Consider the following 24,953-nt stretch of genomic DNA (forward strand, 5'->3'; position numbering starts at 1 on the left):
GTTTCAATTAACGACACATCTCAGGAATGGTCGACCTGAGATTGTACAAGACTCAAGTCTTCAAGACTCTGGCCTTGAAGGTAAATTTCATTTACATTCATACATATCATCCTCATTCATTCTCTGAAGTAATACCTTGCGGTGGTCCCAGGCTAAACAGAAAAATGGAGGTATTTAAATTATGTTTTATAGTCTGAATATGATTATTTTTTAACTTCCTAACATTCATAAGTGAATTAAATAATTTACATTTTAAAATATTTTTTATTTAAAACAATGTTCTTAAGTATTTTTCACTTATTTATAATATATATATATTTTATAATATAATATATTTATAATATATATATATATATATTTTAATAATTCCATTAAAATAATTTTTTTACTCATAAATCACGGATTGTAATATATTTTCATTTTTGCATAATTAAAACATTTATCAAGACATGTGTTTTTAAGTTAAATTTTCTTAGCGTAGCACCGTTGGTATTTTGTATAAACTATATAAACAATAAAGGTTCAACTTACCATCAATAATGAATGTTAAATTATTCAAGCGCTTTCGGATTTTATTCGTCCACCATCAGAAAAGTTAATTACAAGACTAATAAAAATTGTAATGTATCAAATTTATACAGTAAATAGCATAAGTAATAACAACATCAATTAGAAGCTTTCTAGTAGCAAACTGCTGGCAATTGAGTATTAACACTAATTAAGGAAAGTTTTATAACAGGGGTAATAAAAATATTGGCTATTATTTCATATGGTCTTTCTGGTGAGGCTATGATCCATCACTTATTTAAAAAAAGTATGAACAGTAAATGTTTTCATTAAATAAATGGCACATTTATAGTTTCATTTGGATAAAAAATAATTCTGCTTAGTTGAAAAAATCATGTTAGTTATTTATTTGGTCACGGTAAATACTTACCAGATCAGATATTGTTTGACAAAAATAAAAAGATCATTTGGTTTTACGTTACTCTTTATTTTTACAAGAATAAATGTATTTCTACATATTTATAACATAGTGTCTACAATAGCTATGATAAACACTCAAAAAAATTAAAATTATATAAAAAGCAGTAACAATATACTTAGACAATTACAAATTCAAAGAGATGATTTATTTTATATTCTTACTAAATAATAATAATTTTATAATTACAGATTTTATTTGTATGTATATTTCTGTGTTATAACAATTACTATAAAACAACTTTTTTTTTAAATCCAAGGAAAAGTGCACAGGTCAGTAATAATGAAACCTATTATAATACTTAAGCCCCTCCTATAAGGGAGATCTATTAAACATGTCATTGGATAATTGATATGCAAAGAAGTTATGGATCTCAATCATCCTATTTTTTCGCAAAAGTTATATTGTACATATTTCTTACAATACTATTATCAATAATAAAAAAAAATTCTGCAATAATTACTGACAAAATATAATTTATTTACAATAAATAATATAAAAGTTATTTTTAATTATCTAATTAATTATAATACTCATAATTACAATGATTTATTTACTTTTGTGCTTCATATTATTCTGATTTTGTGTTCAGATTTATACTTTACATAATCAATTATACATAATCATTAATACTTTTCAGTGAAACCAATTTTAATCATAAAGTGATAAATTATGCAAATGATAATACTGGTGGAAGGGAAAACTTTACAACCATCAATTAGAAATGAGTAACCATATAAAAAGCTGCTGTTTTCAAGGAACAAAACTAAAACTAAGCATAATAGTTACTCTGATACATTTACATGAACTATCCTCTCTGTACACAGACAGAGGAGAAGAAATTGCAACTAGAATTACTAGACTACAGACATTCAGTTGTGAAACCCTGGAAAAATAATTAAATGGTTCAGGTGAACTGTAATTTCAACATACAGGTGAAATGTGTTTATTAAATTATGAAGTTACTTAAGAAAATATATCTGGTGAATGAACTGCTTAGGTTCGCAAAAGAGATGTCCAGTAAAATATGTTTTGCATAAAATTTAGAAGAATATATGAAATATACAGTTTCTGTATATTTTGATTTGAATAAGATAAATTTTGATACTATGAAAAAAGTAGTAGTTAAGAATCTCATATTCAATTAGTGAGTAACAAGATGAGAACTTTTTACAGAGATGATTTCTTATAAGTTTCATATTAAAAAAAAAAATCTTACTGTATACTGTATACATTTCTAAGTAGAAAATCTCATTACTGTGCTATCAGTGATAAAGAGAAATTACTTCATTTTTTTTTTTTTTGAAAGAATAAAAAAATAGAGAAATAAATAAAAAAAGCTTTTTCTTGAAATTTTTTTGTTAGGTTGACAGAAAATTTCAATAACTGCATAAAATGCAGTGCCTAGGATTGTAATGTATAAGATATATAAGTATGATTCTCTTTCATTTGACAAAATTTACAAAAAATTACAATATTCAAAATATTTTCCTACGTATGAAAACCAAATTTTAGATTCCTTGCTTGAACAGTTCATCACAATTTCTGTTGAACGAGCATGCATGATGTGATGTAAGGATTTTGACTAGACTATAATGCAATTTAAATGACCAGAAACGAATTTGGTCTTAAATGTCAGATTTCTGTAGTTGGAAATTGGTGTCTCATTGTCAAACTTAGAATAAATTTTTTCCTCAATTAAATTACTGAACTGAATAGCAGTTTATGGGGATGAGTATTTTTGTACATAAAGGATAAATTAATAATTTATTCAGATACAATACATTGCACTAAACTTCAGAAGGTTTAAGTAAAACTGGAGTTTTTACTTAAATGATCCCGAATTTGAGTCTCAGTCAGGCATGGCAATTTCATACCTGAAACAAATCATTAATCTGATCCTCTGAAGCAATATCTAATGGTGGTCCTAGAGATAAAAAAAAGAAAGGCTTTTAAAAAATGGAGAGAAAATGTTTCTCTAAATTGCTAAGGATAATCACTGATAAACTCATATCATGATCACTACATACTACACGATAACTAAATGAAAGGAACAAGAAAATAGCGTGACACTTAATATATATTTTAAAGAAAACTGCTACAAAAAATATAAATAAGTAGTCTTATGCAGTTTCTTAAACTTTTCAGTAAAAATTTGAATATTTTTCAAAATGTTCCTTGGTATATTGAAAAAGTAGATGACTAAGGACTGAATTATAGAGATCAGGAGAGAGAAAAAAAGCAAGAAGAAGGCTACTTAAAAGAAATCCTGAAAAATAGTGTAAGAATAAAAAATGATCTTTCAATGGATAATAAAGAAAGATTATGAAAAACAGCAGCTCTATTACACAATTGCATAAAATGTATAAAAAAATTGTTTTATTTATAATAATATAAAAATAAACGTGAAGTCATTAATTCAGGATTTTTATGAAGGAAAATTTAAGTTCTAGTTATTTTATGATTAATCTTTGTCATATACTATTTTAGGTATTTATACCTAAAATAATACTATTTAATATTTAATACTTATAAGAATTAAATATAACCTTAACTTCTAGACAGAATACAAACAACTGTTCTTAACATTTGTGTTAATCAAACATTTTCTTTAATTGAAATTTCATACATAAAATAATACATATAAAAATTAAAATCACTTCTATAATATTAAATTTAGGTTTATAAAATAAAATGTAAAAAAATAGATACAAAACTAACATATTCTGCAAAAATATGTACTATAATTTTAAATAAATAGTATTTCTTGCAAGAAAAAAAATTGCGCCAATTTTTCTTTGGTTTATAATTAATTTTATAATAATACTAAACTGCACAGTGACAAATCTGTAATCTCTAAATAAACTCTGCTTAAAATTTTAAAATAAATTTTTCTGAAATATTTACCTATAATATTATTAACAACTGAAGTTACATAATATATAAATAATAATATTATGCACTACTGAAAATTTAAAATTATAGTTCTTCACAGCCACAAATTTTGCAATAAATATTATAAAACTATTCTAAAAAAAACCCCAATTAATTGGTTGATGGTTAATTAGTTTTGTGTTTATAGTCATATCATATAGAACTGTAATTAGTTAATTAATAATTAATGCTGCAGTATAATATTTTCATTAACATTTATCAAACAGACTTTATGCTTTAACTATTATATATATAAATACCCGATAATCACTTTAAAAATATTTTTTTGATTAAGTATGTTCTTAATAATCTAAAATAATAAAAACAAATTTTAAGAAAATCCACTTAGTTTTTTTATCTTGAAATTTTTTTAGTTATTTTATTTTAAATTTATGTAACTATAATAGATATTTTAACAATGCATAACATCAACTTGGTGAAGGTAGTAGTTTGGTTTGTAGTTAAATTTCTAACAATTAACATTTATGCATTCGTTAATATTTAGTGTAAAATAGTTCGTTAAATATATTTCAGGGTATTTATTTTACATTAGATGACAGTAAGATGCAAGCAACACTTCCAACAAGGGCTGCTTTGGTTTCTTCTTTCATAGACCTGAAAGAAAAGTACAATGTATACATGATATCTAGAAATTTGACATTTTAGTTCATAGATTTAGAAAATTTAAAACTAAATAAAGTCCGTTTGGAATAAAATAAAGTTTTGAGTTTGCCGTCTATATTCGCGATGTAAACAGGTGGCGCTTGCGAACGAAGCTTTTTTATTTCAGTCTTTAGTCAGCTGTTAGTGAAAATAGTTTAGTGATATTCATTGATATAGTGCTACAATTCGTGATCCTGCCAAGTATGAACTAAGCGGAGTAATCCGATTTTTTGTGGCAAAACATAATTCTGCAGATGAACGTCACAAGCAAATTTGTGACGTTTACAGGTCGAATGTTTACGAGTAAGGTTAAAGTGTCGTTCATTTCCAGAAGGGTAACGCTCATGAAGAACGTAGTGGCAGGCCGTCCGTGATAAAAGATGATTTGATTAAAACAAACTGACGAAAAAGTTCGAGTAAATCGGCGCGCGTTTCACCGTGTCCCAGTTGTATTTGATGTTCTTGATGTGTCACGATCTTTGATTTATGAGATTATGACTGAAAAATTATGTACCGAAGATGTTAACTGACACACATAAGGAAACACGTCTTGCTGCAGAGCATAAATATTTGAAACCTTACAAAAAAGAAGGCGATGAAAATTGTTTGATCACATTGTTACCGGAGATGAAACCTGGATTTCTTATTTGTACGTCGTTAGAAAAGAGCAGTTAATACAATGACCTCTTTCATTTTCTCCTAGAGTGAATACGTTTAAATAAAAATGTTCGATAAAGAATCTCATGGCTACTGTTTTTTGTAACAAAGACGGTGTCTTGCTTGTTAAATTTAGTGATTGTGGAGCTACTGTGAATTCCGATACGTAATGAGAAAATTTAAAAGATCTTAGAAAAGCTATAAACCCACAGGGTTGATGTAGTGGTGAACTCGTCATCGCAAATCAGCTGATTTTGAAGTCGAGAGTTATGATTTACATTCATACTAGTGAGATAATGATTTTTTTCAAGAATCGATTCTTTCGATTCGATTCTCAGAAAGGATTCGTAAAAAAGAATCGAACGAACGATTCTTTTTTACGAAACTCTAATGTGCTTTCTTTCTGTTCTTCATCCATGTTTAGCGGTTCATCTCTTTTCATATTCCTGATAGACTGAACTGATGATACCTACTAAATGTCTTTACTATGGTTAATTTTAACGAGCACGTACTTCCTTTCTCCGCACTTCAACTATATTCGATTCTTTTCTTTTCAACTCTTATTCGACTCCTTAACGTAAACATCTGATTCTTTTTCGGTTCAATACGATGTTTAGTAAAAGTAGCCTATCACTTCTAATGCGCATGCACTATTTTCTTAATCCATCTAACGATTCTCCTTATTTCATCTTATTCAATTCCTTAACGAAAACAAGCATATACCAACAAATCTCATCGCTATAAAGAGAAGGAAAATTTAAACAATTACGCACACATTCCACATGACATCAGTATTCTTTTTTCTTCTAATTTCATTCGGGCGGAAAGTAATGTTGAACTACATTAAGTACTATCGTTCTTTTAGCACATACTGTCATGCTCAAGATATATTTTACAAATTATTCTCAGTAGACGGTTAAAAGACGACAATCGATTCTGTTTTCATGGTGTATAATCTTGGCGTGTTTTATTTTTTAATTTTTCTTTAGTTTGTTTATAATTTTTTATTTGGACCTACACAATTTCATAAGATTTTTTTTACTTCCCCTTATCAGAAGTCGATTTTTTCTAAATGATTTATTGGTATTCTATTTTTTTAAATCATTACCTTTTACATAAGTTCGAGTAGATGTTTTATAAGCATTTTTATAAAACAATATTTTGTTTTTAAAATTATAAACATGAGCTACAAAAAAAAAGAAGTCATATCTGGACTTGCTTTTCTGAAGCAAGTGCTGTAAAAACCTTATGTAATCTTTGCCGTAGTTCAATATCCTATGCTGCTGGGACGATCTATCTCGTCATATTAAAGTTAAACACCCAGGAGTTGATATTTCGAGACAAAAAATTCCTGGTCTTTCTGATTATTATATTTCAGAAATGCATGACAATTTAAATCCTACGACTATTGCGATTGAACCAAATAAATAGCAGCAATTAGTTCCTCAATTAACAAACCTTGTTGAATTGCCTAATCCTTCTTCTTCTGTGCATCCAATAACATCTTTGCCCTCAAAAAAAACAGTTGTTCCTTACTTCCTATGTCACAAAATCTGTCCCTCAAATTAAAAGCCGAGAGTTAGATATTCAACTAATTAGATTAATAACTAAATATATTACCAACCTATTTCACTTGTTGAGGATGAAGAATTCAAGAAGTTTCTTCATATGTTAAATCTTAGTTTACATAAATATGTAAAATTAGTGGTAGTGATTTGATAAGTTTGGGTCACGTGTGGATAAAAAGTAAACAAACGCGAGCTAAAATTTGATATGGTAGGATAGTACAGTCAATTTGTATTTTTATTTGAAAATCCTTACCTACCGATTGATGTTTTTTCCATATATTAGAGGTGATGAGGGAAGCTTAACTCCAGATTTTTGGCATCCCCCTCCCATAGATTTTTGAAAAAATCAAAAAGTTTTTGAAATGCGTTTTTCTCTGAATCTATGCATTTTAGAGAAAAGTTTTTCAAACAAAAAATGTAGAGGACATTCTCCTCTATAATTAATGTGTTTGAAGTTATGCCGTATAATTTGAAATTGAAATACTAGGTGGCGCTGAAGTTGTAAAAAACGTGTTTTTTCGGTTTTTTCACCGGAAAAAATTGTTTTTTGTCTGTATTGCATTTGTAAAAGTTGTTAATCTCAACAAAACAGACAACTTTTATTTAAATAATTTTCTTGTACGCCTTACCGTTTTGGAGCTGTAGCTTGTGAAAATGTTGTGAATTGGGCACATGTTTCGAATCCGGTATACTCGTTTACAACGTAAACGAGTAGACCGGATTCTAACGTAAAAGACCCGATAAAAAATAACGTAGATTATTTTAAAAGACTGAAACAGGAAATACTAAAAAAAAAAAAAAAAATTACTGATAAAATGTGTAAGTATATCCTTCACCAGTAATATCTATTGCACAGACTTGACTTACAGATTTATTCATTTTTACTAATGATATTTTATTACAAAAAGTTGAAAAAAGACGTAATTATTAATAGAAATCTCTTAAGTTTTTATTTCAAAGATGAGGGGAATTTCATTCATAATTTGTAACAAATGTATTATCATTATCCAATTCTGTAGTAGATTTTTTCCCTTTTGTAAGAATTTTGTAAACATTATGTAAATTATGAGCAGTTACAAAATTTGAATGATTTATTTATCAAAATAAAATTAAGTTTTAACAATTAAAAACTAAAGAAAGAAAATTGTCTTACCATACTGAAGAGAACAAGTTCTGAGTGAATGTTGAGACATAATTCTGTAACAAATACAGCATAAAATAAATAGCAAATAGTATTTAGCCCTACTACAACAAATATTTTGTTTTATATTTCTTTTGATGTGAAATAAGAGGAATATTAACTTTATTCACTGCTTAGATTATATTAATCAGTATATTAATCTGGAAAAAAATTTACATCAAATCAAAAATCAGAACTTTAAGTAATATAATTTTAATAACACAAATACCTGCTAGCAGTCATCATAATTTTTTTAATCTTCAGTCACTTGATTTATCATTAGAAAAACAGTTATTACTGCTAATCAGTAGTTTTGTATCTGAATCAATCTAATATACCATTGTGACTAATATCTGGGTAAGGAAACTGTTGTTAATCAAAGACATACTGTTCACTGAAACGGGTTAAATTTGACAGTATATAGGATAGAGTATCTTTATTTAAATGTCTGTAAAGAATTCAATAAACAGAAAAAAACAAAAATTCAAACTCTTCTGCTGTTCATACAGTACATTAATAATTTTCCTCAAGAAAAAATGAACATCCTCAAGTTTAATCTAGTTCAGTCTACTTTCAGTAGACAAAGATTTTATTATTTTTCACTCCCACATATCATTTAAAAATTAAGTCTTCAGATATATTTCAACAGATTCATATAACAAAAATAATGTATGCAATTTTTTTTTATATTCATACACATTTGAGTTACTTCTTATTTCAAACAATGGTTATTGTTTATCATTTCTTTTTGAAGGATGATCTTTGCAGACATGAAGAAAGAAAAATATTTGATCATAGAAATAACAGATTATTTTTAAAATAATAATACGTAAATGAATATAGTAATTTTTAATACTTTCTTTTTCATAAGAACTAACTCATCTTAATGAGATTTTATTGAATTCTACTCTCTTTACTATTTATTAAAATCAGCCACTCTGATAATGCTAGTTCTGACTTAAATTTTAACATTCAAAGATATTAAAGACAATTTAAAAAACAATTCTAAAACCTTCATTTTCAAAGGCCATACATGCACAAAAAAGATTTATTAAATATTTTATAATCCCTTATGTAAAATGTAGATCACTTTAATAAAAATACAATACGTATTCTGACATTTTCAGATCCAACTGGATAAAATTTAAAAAAATTTAATTTTATGAGTTTCTTACGGCAAAAAATGGAACAGTATATTTTTTGTGTAATTTCATTCTGGGTTTGATAATTTTTTAGGTGTTTTGAGTTCAAAAGGATTTCAACTACCTTAAGTTTACAAATTGTATTTTCCTGCTTCTTTTTTTCAAGTGAGCTAACCATTGGAAGTTTTCTACTAATAATTTGAGAATTCTATGGCGTGTTAACATCTTTTAGATAAAAAGAACTCCTTTTTTCACTTTAAGGGTTCTATGTACATTATAATTTCTATAAAAATTATTGTCTGTATTTTTTTTTTATATAAGAAGCTAATCATGGTAAAACCCTTTCATTAGTTCAAATAGCCAAATATATTTTATATTTTTCTAATGTATACATTCCAATCTGTTCAACTAGTGAACAATAAGCAACCCCCCACAGCCCAATGAGGTGAGGATAATATGTATGACTGTAAATGAGGTATGCCTTGTACAGACTCAGGCAGGCCATGAGAAGTATGGGTAACTGAATCTCAACTACCAAACTACAGTATCCACTGTCTAGTATTCAAATCCAAAGCATAAAAGTAAATAACTTTTACTAGGATTTGAACCTCAAAACTTTGACTTCAAAAATCAGCTGTTAAACAACTGATTTGCAATGATGAGTTAACCACTAAACCAGTCCAGTGGGCCTGGTGGTACTTATTTTACACTAGTTGAACAGATTGCAACATACACGTTAGGAATAATAAATAGCCAAATGTAAGAAAAATATGTTTTCTAAAAATTTTGTTACCACATTCTAAATTTTGAATGTTCAGAATGAGTTTATTGAAAATGATTAATTTTTAAGTTTAGTTACTTTTCATAGTGATTATAATGAATTGCTACCATATTTAAAAAGCTAAATACATATAATATACCTCTTTGAAGCTGAAATTTTCTTCTGTATCAATAGCTCCTGGATGAATGTTCAATTCTTCTTTCAAATTTGACAGAGATATTTCAAAGTAGAAAAGATGTGGGAAAATTAAGGATGCTTCATTTGACATTTCAGTAAAATTTTCTAGACTTGTCATGTTGCCATTTATTTTGTTCATGTCGCTTTTTGAATTAGTTATGTAACTTAAGAGTATAATGTCTCTTCTATCCTGAATGAACCAAAGATTGTCACCAGTTTTGACAATGTGTACCATTTCAAAATTGTCAGGCATTTGCAAAGTATGTAATTTTGATAATGTTAATCTGTTGTTTGGAATATCTTTAATCTGACCATTTATGTGAAGTTTAGCAAGAGTTGTAACTCCATGATGTATTCCAGCTGATTCTTGACTTAAATCAAGCTCTCCAAAAAATCTGTTATTGCTAAATCTTTTGCCTTTTGGTTGACTAAATAAGTGTTTCACAGCAGAAACCTGTGTATCTCTTTGGTGTAATGATTTCTTGCCGTTAAGTCGCTCAAAGTTTTGATGATTATCACAGCTTGTAGATACATGCCTCATAAATTCCCGAGTCAATCTTTTCTTGTTCGGTTTTTCTCTGAATTGTGTGTGAATTCTGCTCTCTGTAAGTCGCAACTCATTTCTTAATTCAATATTTTTACGTTCTGTGTTTCTTTCTTGCTTATCCAGTTCTGCAGAATTTCGCCTTATTTTGGAATTTAATAATGGAATTCTTGTAAGTAGTCCCATCCTTCTGTGGTTCTGTAAATGTAGTCGAGAAACCTGTAGAGTATCCTTCATACTTTGATGAAAATAAAGTTTCTCAAATCTGATGTATATAAAGTTTCTCAAAGTTACAACAGAAATTCTCCTTTGGTTTAGTTGTCGAGAGGCTTTGCTATTAACATATCTATGAGTTATATCTGATCTTTTGGCTAAATTCTGTCTAATACCTGTTTCCATTCGACTAGAATGCCATTTTTCAAGTTTCTCAATACGATTATTTTGTTCAACTGGAAATCTTACTTTTACTTCTAGAGAAAGTCGCCTGTTATCATCAAACCAAAAGTCTCCTGGTTGTTCAAATGCCCGTTTTCTTGAATGTTGATGTGTATCACTTTCAAGCTGGCTTAAATGTTTACTACTATCATCAATATTTTTGTTGATATGATGCATATCACGTATCACAAGAACAAGACGTTTGCTGAGTTCCCAAGTAATCTGTTCGTTGTTATTCCGACTAGCTGAACGTTTCAAAGAAAGAATTGCTTCTCTGTTTACTCGATTAGACCGAATAGTAGCAGAAAGTTGGCTTGAATTACTTTTTACTTTTTTCAATTTATCATCAACACCTCCAAAACTATATCGAGAGTCTCGTTTAAAAGAGATCCGACTTCTAGTTTTCTCTGAATATTTTCGGTTCTCTAGGTGTTCAAATTCTCTTTGATGATAAAAAATTTGCACTTTGCGTGTATTTCTATCTTCTTTGTTTAGGTGCTTGTTCTCCACTCGTTCAGTTTTGCGAACTAAATCATGGAATCTATTGGATTCCCGAGAGAGGCTTTCTTGACCTTCATTGTTTTGTCGGCGTTCAGAACGTTCAACAAAAAGACACTTATTAACTCTTTCTGCATCATTACGACTGTTATATTTGTTGATTTTGATTGCGATAGGAGTTCTTTTGGTTTGCATGGAGTCTAAGTTGAATATATGTTCTTTCCTCCGCTGATCATTATTTCGCGTAGAAAGATGCTTACTATTACGAAATGTATCACAGTTCATTGATAAGCGACTGTTTGTTTTGACAGAATACTTTTTATTACCAAAACATTCCAACGTTCTTTGATCAGGCGAACGAGTATTTAAATTACCACGTGTCTCCCTTATATGTTCACTTCTGCTAATGAGCTGAGATGAAATAATATTAGGTTGGAAAGCGCCTTCTGACAAAACATGTCTTATGTTGAATTCTCTAATTTTCTTTTCATTATCAAGTCGCTCACAGCTTCGACGAACAAGTATGGGAATGAAAGAATCCCGTCGCGCACCGCCTTCTTGGTTACTTAAGCGATGGCTGTTATTGTTTTTAGAAATGTGTGTTTCGTATGTTGGAGAACTACGCCTAACACTATATTCCGGAAAGAGCTTCGCACGGTCACGCCTTTCAATTGTTCGTTGATCTAGAGAACGCGATGCGGCATCTCGCCGAGTGTCTTTTTTCTGTTCGTTTATGCGCCTTCTTTCAGTTTGTTCGTTGATTTGTCGGTTATCGTACTCTGAAGGAACACGCCTTATGCTGGATTTTTGAATCAGTCTCCTATTACCCGTTCTTTCAAAGCCTCGTTGATCAAGAGTGTGCACGGTTGAATCTAGCCTTATATTTCCTTCCGGTTGGTTTAAGCGTTTGCTATCGATTTGTCCGGTGGTGCGTCGTGTCTCAGATTCTGGAGAAATCGATCTTATCCTGAATTCCTGAGAGAGTCTTCTACCATTAAATCGTTCTTTTCTTTCTCGTCCAAGAGGGTCAATGACAAAATTTCGGCGTGTTTCTCGAACCTGTTGATTAAAAGGTTTGTTCTTAATTTGTTCAAAGTTACGACTATTTTCAATAACAAGGGAAACATGATTCATGGTAACTTCTCCAGACAACCTTCTTTCCCTAACCCATTCAACAGTTTGTTGATTAAAAGAACGTACAGACGAATCTTGTTGTGCATTTCTTTCTTTTTTTGTTAAGCGTTTATTTTCATTTTTGTTTGCTACATATCGTATTTCAGATTCTGATGGATGGCATTTAATATTAGATTCTCGAGACAATCTTCTTCTATCACTTGGTTCAAAATCTCGCCGATCAAGAGACCGTACGGTAGAATCACTCTTTGCATTTCTTCCCCGTTGATGTAAGCGTCTGTTATACATTTTTTCAGTTACATATTGTATTTTAGATTCTGAATAATTTCGTTTTACACTGGAGTCTCGAATCAATCTCCTGTTATCAGTTCGTTCAACACTTCGCCGATCAAGAGAACGCATGTTATAATCACTCAGTGCATTTCTTTCTTGTTGGTGTATATGTCTATTTTCATTTTGTTCAATAATTTGATGAGCATCAAAATCTGAGGGAATTCGTCTTTGCTCACGGATACGTTGTACTTCAGATTCTGAAGATACCCGTCTAATCCGTATTTCCTGAGAGTGTCTTGCGTCATCAAATATTTGTATTTTTCCTCTTTCTAAGGAGCCAGTGACAGAATCTCCTCGTCTGTCTCGTACCTGCCGGCTTAATCGTTTATTGTCAATCTGTCTATTGTTATCAGAGACGAGGGAATTTCGGTTTAGGATAGATTCTCGAGACAACTTTCTTCCATTAAAACTTTCAGGTGCTAGTTGATCAACAACATGGGCGGTAGAATCTTGCAATCTTTTATTAAGTGCTGAGGAAACTTGTGTCATCCTGAATTCCTGGTGCAGTCTTCCGTCACTAAATCGTTCATCATTTTGCCTTTCAAGATAGCGATAGTTAGAATTTTGTCGTGTGCGTTTTTCTTCTCTACTTATGCGTCTGTGTGTGTTGCCCTCAGTATTACGTCTCTCACCAGATTCTAAAGAATCGTGATTTATGCGAATTTCTTGTGAATGATTGTTGCTATCAAGTCGTTCTAAGCTTCGTCTTTCTATACCTCTTCTCTTTCGATTTAGACGTCTGTTATCATGTTGCTCTACGATACGATGAATATCACGTTCATGTACATCATCTCTTCGTGAAAGTCTTCTGTTTTCAACTCGTGCATTGTTACGCTGATGTTTTGATAGTTCTGAAGGGACGCGCCATGTTTCTTGGTCTCTTTTATTTGTAAGGTTATTGCCGTGTCGGGTAACAGTTCCTCCTGAAACGCTTGTACTAGAAGAGTATGAATAATATTTTCTATTATCGGCCTTTGTTTTCAGTTGACTCATTTGTATAAAAAGTAATTTTACATCTTTATCATCATTCAACTTCATGCTATCAACATTTAAAGTTTCACGTTGATTGCGTTGAATAGACTGTCTTACCGATTCTTTTGAAAAACTTCTCTTGTCAAGCCGTGAAGTAATTTTTCGATTAAACATGGGTTTCACAGTTTGACTATTTCTTTCTTTTTGATTTACTGTTCCGTTTTCAAAGTATCTTATTCCTTTCTTTGTTGTAATTTCATTGTGTGCTCTAATTCTGTGGTACTTTGAAAGTAGTCTTCTGTCATCAAGCTGTTTCATAATGTGTAGATGAGAGAATCCTTTAGTAGATATTATCGTTATGGATCTTCTTTCTTTGTTACCATACAAAAGGTCTTTATTCATACTGGGACTGGCAATAATTTCAAAACACATGGCACTATCATTATGACTTCCTAAGTAATTTTCTTCGCAATTTATCCGAGATTTATCAACATAGCACATTCCCTCTTCATCACTTAGAAGCTCTTTTTTGCTGTAAAAAAGTAAAATTTAAAAAATGATTATTAAAATGATTTATTAAATTTAATTAAAATGATTATTTCTTTAATGAAATAGAGTTAATAACCCAAGCATTAACCCTAAAAATTATTTTTCAAATTTACAAAGAATGTGGGGAATCAGGAAGACATTACTACAAATTTGCTAAAGGTGAAGAAATTTTCTTCAAGTAAAGCCAGTTAATGCAAAGTTGATTACAATAAGCTAATCAAAAGGAATCTTTCAGGTTTTTTTTTGCTGACTGGTTAGAAGCAACAATAAAATGAAGAAATCTTTATGAGAAACGGGTTTTAGTTCTTAACATGGAAAATGACTTTATTTAATTAGGAAATATTTTTTTATTGTGCAAAGGAATTTAACTGTACTCACATGAACAAATATATTGTATGCAAATGACTTCAATTGCATGCCTACTTGCATCTTTATATTATTATTGAGTATAATACTCACCTAATTACACATACACCAATTTTTTTCAGTAAATATTTAATTTGATTAGTAGCTAAAAATTATAACAAAAAATAGGGTATAATGGAGAACTATTAACTAATGTTAAAGATATGATTAGCTTGGTCAGATTCATTACACTGTCTGACATATTCATTTTTAAATAAAATGTCTAAGCAAGTCGTTCATTTCCTGATAAACATCAATTTTTAAATAAAAAAACATAGATCAAAGAATAATTTGCTTTGAATTCTGTGTTTGTTGCTTATTTCAATTTGAAATGGTGTTCTTTACATTTTTTTAAGTGTAATTATTATTCAATTCATATTACTTTTTGTTTTAATATTATATATATTATTGAAAAGAGATACTTTTTCTTTTTTTTTAACATCTGGGACCATTGTTAGGTATTATTTCAGAGGATGAGATGAATAATAATTTTTTTAGTGTGTGAAAATGTCATGCCTGACCAGGATTCGAACCCGGGATCTCCGGATGAAAAGGGATACTTAAATAAAATAAAGACAAGTGTACTCTAGAATTATTTAGTATAATTAATTATTCAATGTAAAATTAATTTTATTTGATCTGTAAAAAACTGATTTTTAAATTGTTAAAAGAAGTGAAAAAAAATCATTGAATAGCTGTTCATATCATTTATAGTAGAGGAAATGTTATCTAAACAAAAATTTATGTTATAACTTTCTTTACTCCACTCAACAATCATAATGACAAATACAGTGATACGTATGTGAAATTTATCTTTTTTGCATTTATATGTAAAAATAATTTCAATTTTTCATATATTCTTTAAAATATTTCCCCTGTAAATTATTTAGTCCTGTATTTATATAGGATTAATTATAAAACAGCTTTAAGCTGTTAAACTTAAAAACAAAAACATAGCAAAATATAGATCTTATAAAGTAAATGTTAAAGTATAGAGTGTTTAAATAAGCACAACAGTTTTTTTATACAGTAAATCTTGAACAAAATAAACTAACTAGAGATTTCAGATTTGATCCAACTCTTCTGTATTATGTGCTCTTGAGATGTGTTAATGGCAGATAACCATAAATTTAACAACTTTGCCGAACCTGTAGAGTGAAGTTATAAGTGATAGTAACAAGGTATGCAGTTGATTCATACTATGGTTGACAATGCAGCTGATGTGTGGTAGATGATCACTACTACATATAGCAACATCTGAAATGTACTGAATAAGAATGGTGCTGATATAATCATGAAAGGTTGGGCTTTGTTTGTGATACCTTTCTTAAGAAATCATTAAATTAAATTATATTTAGGTACTGTAGAAAAATTATAGTGCATTCTGCATGCTTAATATAATTACAGTTTGAAATTATAACATGCTATGTATATTTAACGATATTTATAAAGTAAATTATTTGAATAAACGTATTATAAAAAATATAATTATGGAGATTATAATCACTTTTATTTCATATTACTTATCATGTTTTTGTTGAAGGACTAAATTCCTTTTCTCATTACATTTTCAGCTTTCAATAGATTTAAAGTATATTTATAAAAAATGGTAGGATGAATTTTATAATGATGCTTGCTGCATGTCCAATTTATTCAATTATTTACTTATTTTACATGTCTAGTGAAAATTTAAGGTATTTCCTACAGCCTACATAGGTAGATATTAAGAAATAATTTACAAAAGCAAGATTTTAGAAATGCTAATATTATGAAATAATCTGAGTAATTAAAATATACATCAATATTATATATATATACGCATTCCATTGATTCTTGAGATAATGTTAGAGACATATGAATTTGGATTACAATTTACTGTCTCCTGTTTTTTTTTGTTTTTTTTTTTTTTTATTGAAGTGGATGTAGGAAAAAATCTTCTAAATTCTGTTCAGTTAATGAAAAAACAAAGTTTTTCATATGTTCATATATGTTCTTGATATTTTCCAAAGTGGTACATAACTTAATAATTAAATAATTCACACACTCTTTAATCAAAGATTTCTTTTATGGTACATAGTTGTTAAAAAAAAACTTATGATTAGATACGTAAAATTTTGTCCTATCTAGATTTTGACTTTTACTTACCCTTTAAACTCGTGGAAACTCTGGGAGTACAGGTCATCCCTTGATATGTCCAGTTGCTCTCTACACAGTGCCCCTACATTGGGGCAGGATAAGTAGAGTAAAAGACAACACATTTGTGTAAGGCATCTCGCCCCAGGCAAGATAATGAGACGGGTTTTCCTCATCTGTTTCATAAATACAAAAATATTTCACGTATTTAATGAGAATTTATTAATTTTATGCATTAATCATTTATCTATAAATAACTTTAAAAGAAAACTAAATTATTTGACAAATTTAAAATTAATTAATCATCATTTATTTATAATTGAACGCTAATATAGTATTACAATTAATAGTAATAATAGTAATGTAATAGTACTTTAATTTTTTTTGTTTTTATTATAATAATTTTCATTTAATCTTTAGGATGGCTTATATTTTTGTGTTTTTGTAGCAATCTATTAATTTATAACATATATATTTTTATTGTAATACCAACTTCCATTTACAAGTACAAGCCTTCAGACTTTTCATTTCTATGTACTACAAAAAATAACTTCATATAATAGTTAAATTGTTTATATTTGAATTTTGAAATAATATTCTTATTTAGAAAATATTTTTTTCCTATCTATTTAATACAGCAGAGTACAAATAAACAAATAAAACTCAGAAATAAATAATGACAACACATAAACAGAATGATTTAATGAATGATATTGTTAACTATATTTCTGATTAATATTGTTTACAATTAGTCAAAAAGTTTTACCACAACCCAAATCTCTATGCAACTATTAAAATGTAATATGTTACTTAACATATATACAAGATGAACCAGTCTGAATTACTTTCTCTGTGAGTAATAATATTCGTTGTACATCCCGCCCCTATGAAGAACAAAGTTAAGTTGTCACTTGTAAAGATCAAACATCATCTGCATTTCTTAGAGCACTGATGTGCAGTAGTATATTTAGCTCACTGAACAAGATTGGAAACAATCTCATTCTTCAGTTGGTACAGCAAGGGCTGGTTGTTATTAAATGGCTATACCGATTTCAAGATTTGGGTTTTATATTAGGTCGTGTACATCTTTTCAACTATAACATCTAATAAAATTGACTAGACATTGCTTTCATGAAAAGGGTTTAAATACCAATACTAGGTCAAAATGAAAATATTTGTTGACAGGATACAATTTTATTTTGTTTCTAATAATGTTTCTCTATTCATCACTGAAAATTATATTATTTCATTACTTAAAAAAAAAAAAAAATAAATAAATAAATAATCTACCTACCTTGTTGGGTTTCAAATTATCCTCCAGCTGACAGCGCTGTCTGGAGGACACTCTTAGTATTAGTTTTTTTTATTTTTTGTTTGCAGTTTCAGTGTACGGACAAGTCAGCTGAAAAGAAGAAGTCCGACAATACTCTAAGCACGCCAGTTCAGCCTCTGCATCATAGCAATGTAGTTTCATATTGTTAAAGTTAGAAATACAGTGTTATTGGTTCTTTCTTATTCAGTTGTAATTATTTATTCAAAATACAGTTCATTATTCTCCTATAACGTACAGCCGTACATTGGTCCTCCGGGCCAGATCTTGTTTAGTGCTCGCTTTGTTGTTCGTGCCATTTTCTTCTTTTTTATTGTTGTGTTGTTAAATATTTCTACTGTTCGATCGGGATTGCAGTAAATGTATTCAACTACTTATTGGGAATGACGGTAAAAGTAATATTAAAATTTACATGTATGTAGTTGAAATACATAGTTGTATTTCCACGGCGTCGTTTCTCTTCAGGCCTTGATACGTAGACATAACAATGTTTCAGCCATTCGCCTTGACGTTCCAACGATACAGCTGCTGCTAGTCGCATAGCCTATTGCTGCTGATAAGGTATTACAAATTGGGTCAATTCCATTATTACTTGCTTATTATTATTATTATTTTTTTTTTTAATTTCACTATGTCTCATAAAGTAGAAATTAAAACTTTAATAAAACAGCGAAGAATTTGCAAGGCTCAATTAACACACATAAAAACATATCTCGATAAATGTAATAAGAACACCCAAAAAAGTACCATTAGTTAGATATGATGCAATGCCAAATAAATTCAACGAAAGACAAAATGCGTTAGAAGCACAGGACGAGGAAAATTTCGATACGCATGTCGAAGATAGGTTAAATTTTGAAGACTATTATGAAATTAGGGCTCAATCGAAAGAATATTTAAAGGAAACATCAGTTTCAGAAACCCAAATTTTAAATGCACATTACTCTTCCATTTCTGAAAATAAACCATCAGTAAATCTACCAAGGATAAATTTTCCTCGTTTTAATGGCACATAACGAAAATTGGAAGCCTTATGCAGATGCATTCAAAGTATTAGTACATGACAACAAGGATATTAGCCCGTTACATACCAAATAATAAATTATCTACCATAGCTATATTAATTATAAATGACTAAATTTAAAATAATAAATTATCAAATCATTTAAATGATCTTCCTATCAATTTATTTAAAATAGAATTAAAAGATTTTCTTTTACAGAGCTGTTATTAATCTGTTGATGAGTGTTTAAATAACACTTGTAAAAAAGAGAATTTTTTCTCAAGGTTCTTTGATAGAACCTTGAAGAAGGTTCTGTTTTTTATTATAAATTTCATATTTTGTGACATTGGCTCTAAAGTTTTTTCAACAGTTTCCCAAGTAAATGCAAGGGTAGTTCGTTTTCTTATTCATCGAGTAGCACATAAGAATAAGATTTATTAAAAATTATAATTTAGTATCTGAGAATAAGAATTTATGTTATGAATTGATAAAAAAAAATTGACTATTAAAACTCTTGGGAGGCCATGAAACTGATTGACGTCTAATACTCAGCCGGCTAAGTTACACCATAGTGATATTGTCACAAATAGAATATTCTGTAACAGGCTTATTTGTTTTTTTTTTAGTCGATGCATCACCCAATAATTAGTTAATGCATGCTTTCATACAGGAAATGTTGACGCCTACTGTTGTATAACTAATAGTAATTATCGATAGCGCAACTGAGATCTAACCATAATTTTAGCTAATGCCATGCGTATATATTAAAATCGTAAATTAATAAATAAAAAAATAAAATAAAATAAATAAATAAGTAAATAGAAAAAAATTTTAATTGTATTAACAAGTGAAAAATATAACAAAGATATAAATAAACTAATGTATATAATTAATATATATATATCATAAGAAATTATATGAAGATTATGAACATCACCGAAACTGATATTTCTCAGTCGTTATTTTTACATTTTATTATTTAAATCATGTTTACAGAAATTTAATTTTAAAATGTTTTATTCTATTTCTAGCTAAGTATGCATTAAAAAAAGGGTGATAATTTCATATTTTTATCGATTCAAAACATGTTATTGTTAGTTTTCCTATATATTTTTTTACCGACTTTTCAAAGGAAAGTATGGCATTACTTTCAGTCACATGGTAAGAGAGGTGAGTGAAAACGTTGACGTTTTGGGTATGAGGAGTACGAAAGTACCATATAAGTAAAATCGGGTTTCCTAATACACACACAAGCGCGCACGCACGCGCGTGTATTTGTGGCTGAAAAATATCTAAAAACTTTTAGATCAATTTCATTGAAACCTAGATTTTTTTTTTCTGTAGCAATTTATCCAAATTTTTGCATGTGAAAATTTTGTGAAGATTGGTCGTTATTGATTTAGCCTCAATTTAAGGTCCAAAAAAAGTTATGTTGATTATGTAGTGATGTATTTTTCATACCGCTTATGGCATTAGTCACAGTCATGAGAGAATTGAAACTTTTTTTTTTAATGAATTTTGCTTTGCAAAAGGAAACAATAAAATAACGAAAAGTCGGTCTTCTTGAGCAGAACTGAAAATTTGATAATTATTCAGAATATGTTTCTAAAATGGTGGGCTGGCTATACTTTTACGGATTCTACTTGTAAAACTAATCAAAAAATATCTTTAGGGAAAATTGTAATTTCTCCTTTGTGCTCCCCCTGTCCGCCATTTTGTTATTTTTATATAATAATTTATATCTCAAGTTCGGATAGACCAATCACATTAATATTTGGTAAGCGTCTTGGTAATAAAGCTTTAAATTATGAAAATTGATTTAATTTTGTGTTATAATTATTAGGTCTATTATTTGAGAAAATTATTACTTAATTTGACTAAATTCGCAATATTAAAATTAACAATAAATAAAAACAATTAATATTTCATCGAATTTAACGTAAAATGGAGAACATGAAAACATACATAATTGCAATATGAATTTTCTTCCGTAATTCGACTATTTGTTAAGAGATTTTAAAAAATAAAATTTAATTTTGTTCAAAATAAAAGGCTTAATATTTTAGAAAATAACTTAAATTTTGATAAAACATATTTATGGAGATTAACGGATTGAAAAATAAACATTACCGCTATTTTGTAATTTGCAAAGGTATTTAAGTCCTGATTTTTTGCTAATTTTTAAACTTTATTATGCGATATATTAATATTTATCCGAACTAGAGATATAAATTATTGTATAAAAATAACAAAATTGCGGATAGGGGGAGAACGAAGAAGAAATTGCCATTTTTCCTAAGAATATTTTTTTTTTTAATTTTACAAGTAGAATTCGAAAAAGTATAGCCAGCCCACCATTTTAGAAACATTCTGTATAAGTTAATAATTATATAAATGCTGATAATTATATAAATGCTAGTACTGTAGTGACATAAAGGAAATATTGAAATGCCTCTTATGTCAGGAAATATTGTAGATTTTTCATAGGGAGATATTTTTTGAATTTATTTCTTTAAAATTTAAATTTTATTTTAAATGAATATTTTAAAATATTCATACAGTTGTAAATATATTGTTTTATAAGTAACAGGTTTTGATTAAATATATCTTTAGGCAAAAAATTACGCATTTTTTTTTTTACTTTACTTCCAGATATAAATTATTTTTGGTATAATTAGTTAAATGGATATTGAGGAATGACAATAAAATGAAAATAAATAATAGATTCCCAAATCCAGGATCTAAGATTTGAAAAATTAATTTTCAAAATAAAGTATATTTGCATTATACTGCGTTCCAGTAGGTTGTAAATCCTATTACAGCTACCAGTTTTGTCCAGTATATCAGACCGACCTATTCTGAAAAGTGCCATTAATCGAAAATCAGAATCCGGTATACAATGATAAAACATTCATATTTGAATTTTTTAAAAAAGGCAAACTTTCCCATTATAAATATATGATACTATAAATGCTACATTTTCCAAGAATTAATTTAATATTTTTAATATTTTATTAAAAAATTAACTTATAGCAGTAGATTTTGAAATATATCTCCTAAATAGTATACAAATGACAACAGAAATAATAATTGATTCTTTTGTTTTGTTTTTTAATTATATTTTTATCTCTGTTTTAATGACTGGTTGATTCATATCATTTCTTCACCATTAGAAAATTCCAAAATGGCTGGTGCTAAGGATTACAAAAAAAAAAACTAAATTCTTTTCCATTCTTCATTTTATCTTTTAGGCATGTTTGGTAACAATAAACAAATTGCTTTACACCCATAAAATAGGCAGATTGATGATTAAAACTACAGTACAAAATTTACGACTGGGCGTGTATGAAATCTGCAATATTATATTGGACATTATTGAATTGACCCCTAAAATGAAGAAAATTATTAAATTTTTTTTCAAAAAATAAGGACTTAATTATATTTTTACATCTAAAAATTACCTATCTAGCAGAAGAATAAAAGTGGATGGGTATTTCTTTTCCCATAGTTTCCCAGAAGTAGACTGTAGATTATAAAATAATGGCCATGCATCTAATGGATGTCAGATAACTGTAAATATTATTTTAACACACTTTTACACTTTTCAACGTACTTAATCAATTATTATTAGTAAACAAGTGCATTAGTTGCAGTAATCCGTAACGTAATCTGACATACAATCTTTACTACAATATTTAAAGAATTTATTACAGAATTATATATTTAAAATTCTTTTTTAACAAAACTCTCGTTTATACGTTTTTCAAAGAACTATAGAAATTGTCTTTAATATATATATATATATATATAAATAAATAAATATATTACATATATATTTATATATATTTTTGTTATTTATTTTTTTTTTGCATATACAAAATTTCAAAAAACAGCAATATCAAAAAGGATATTCTTGCAAACAGTGTCTTACCTGGAAGGTAGAAGGAAATGTCTTCTTGACGGCTGCTCCTGGAGAGTGTCCTCATATGTACAAGAACAGTTTTATATAGGGCAACTGATGTGCGTCATAATTGAAAATTGTGGTTGAATCGGTTAGTAATTTATTGCGAGCTCAGGTGGCTCATCTAACAATTTACCCTCTCCTCACCCTCATGACTGCTTCCCGAGGACAGAATTACCTTTTATCTCTGCCGACCACAAGCAAGCTGTGACGTTAGTAGCCAGTGTTCTGGAAAATTATCCATTTATTAGATTTTCTTAAAATATGAATTCTTCAATGAAAAATTAAACGAATAAAACTAGGGTATAAAATATATAAGGAATAATACGCGATGAATAAATTCTAAATTTCAGTATAGGTTCTCAAAGAACATTTATGATTCAGGCTGGATTGTTGAAAAAATAGTAATTTCAACTTTTAATTTTTTTCGTAATAAAATTCGTTTGAGAGTATTTATTAGCTTTGAAAATTTTAATTTATCTTTTTAAATCGCATAATATATTATTTAAGATAAATAAATTTAGATAAAATTTTACTGGATGAATTAACAAAATGATAGAAAAACAAATTACAGACGACTGCATTTGTGTACCAGTAATTATTGTTCAGCAAGATTTACGGTTAAAGACGTAATTTATGCCATTATGAAATAAAAAATGAAATATTATTGTTTACTGTATTTACGTTGACACCTTTTGGTTCTGTATGTGCAGATTTATTAGTTTCTATGGACTTTATGAGAATATTCTCACACATGATCTATAATGAGTATAATGGATTGATATTGGATACAAAAACTAATCTTTATTTTGAGAAAAATAAGTAAACGACTAGATCGGATCGGTACACGTTATACAGTATGTAGATTACGACAGTTAAGTATGCTAATCTACGGAGAAAAAATAGTCCGCTACGGCAATTTGTTCAAAAGAAGGGCCAAGAGAAACTAGTATAGTAATTACGTACCAAAATCACGGCGTAAAAATAAAACAGGGATTACCGACTTTTGTTTTTTTAAGTTGTTTTCAGTTATAGTTAATTAAAAAATATTTTAGACAATTATGTTAAGTCCTGCTCGCTTATTAAGATTCTGAAGAGTCCTACCGAATAGGATGGTTAACAGAATGCTGAAAGGACGCAAAGAGAGATAATACGACGTTTTTTTGCAAGTATCATTGATACTTGCAAATTCCTTAGCTTGCTAACTCCTTACAGTTTGCTTTATAAATGACAATTAAAAATACCAGTTATTTTACAATAACAGAGTTAGTCCATTTTAATACTTTTAATTTGTAAAAAAGTAAAAATTAACTAGCAATTTTATTAAAAGAAAGATATTTTAGAAAACTACTGAAAAAAAATTACGCGTAAATAAAAATTTATTACTATTAATTATTTTTCCAAACATATTTTTTTTTCTTATCCACATTTAGTACTTTTGTTTTATGTTTAAAAACAACATTAAAATTACAGAGGTGCATAATTACAATCTCAATCGCTGATAAATATCAAATCAATCGACAAAGATGTTAAAACACACATTCCTATATATAAATATTTTAAATTATG

The 24,953-nt window shown here is 28.4% G+C and overlaps 1 protein-coding gene across 1 annotated transcript; it reads right to left on the minus strand.

Moving 5' to 3' along the window:
* Positions 1 to 4,328: 4,328 nt before the first annotated feature.
* LOC142330055 (uncharacterized) lies at positions 4,329 to 23,595 on the minus strand. The gene is made up of 5 exons (XM_075375088.1): positions 23,355 to 23,595; positions 17,103 to 17,266; positions 10,050 to 14,535; positions 7,961 to 8,004; positions 4,329 to 4,534 (listed from the first exon to the last, which is right to left on the minus strand). Exons 2-5 carry the CDS (start codon positions 17,264 to 17,266, stop codon positions 4,459 to 4,461), a joined length of 4,770 nt encoding a protein of 1,589 aa, XP_075231203.1. The 5' UTR covers positions 23,355 to 23,595; the 3' UTR covers positions 4,329 to 4,458.
* Positions 23,596 to 24,953: the final 1,358 nt, after the last annotated feature.

Source organism: Lycorma delicatula, chromosome 1 (genome assembly GCF_047948215.1).
Source record: "Lycorma delicatula isolate Av1 chromosome 1, ASM4794821v1, whole genome shotgun sequence".
Classification (NCBI taxonomy): Eukaryota; Metazoa; Arthropoda; class Insecta; order Hemiptera; family Fulgoridae; genus Lycorma; species Lycorma delicatula.

Bases quoted from the DNA above. Each gene is read 5' to 3' on its own strand.
- LOC142330055 (XM_075375088.1), bottom strand. From the start codon at position 17,266: ATGAGGAAAACCCGTCTCATTATCTTGCCTGGGGCGAGATGCCTTACA. The intron at 14,536-17,102 runs GTAAGTAAAAGT...ACTTTTTTACAG, and splicing joins AGTTTCCACGAGTTTAAAGG to CAAAAAAGAGCTTCTAAGTG. The intron at 8,005-10,049 runs GTATATTATATG...TATTTGTTACAG, and splicing joins AAAATTTCAGCTTCAAAGAG to AATTATGTCTCAACATTCAC.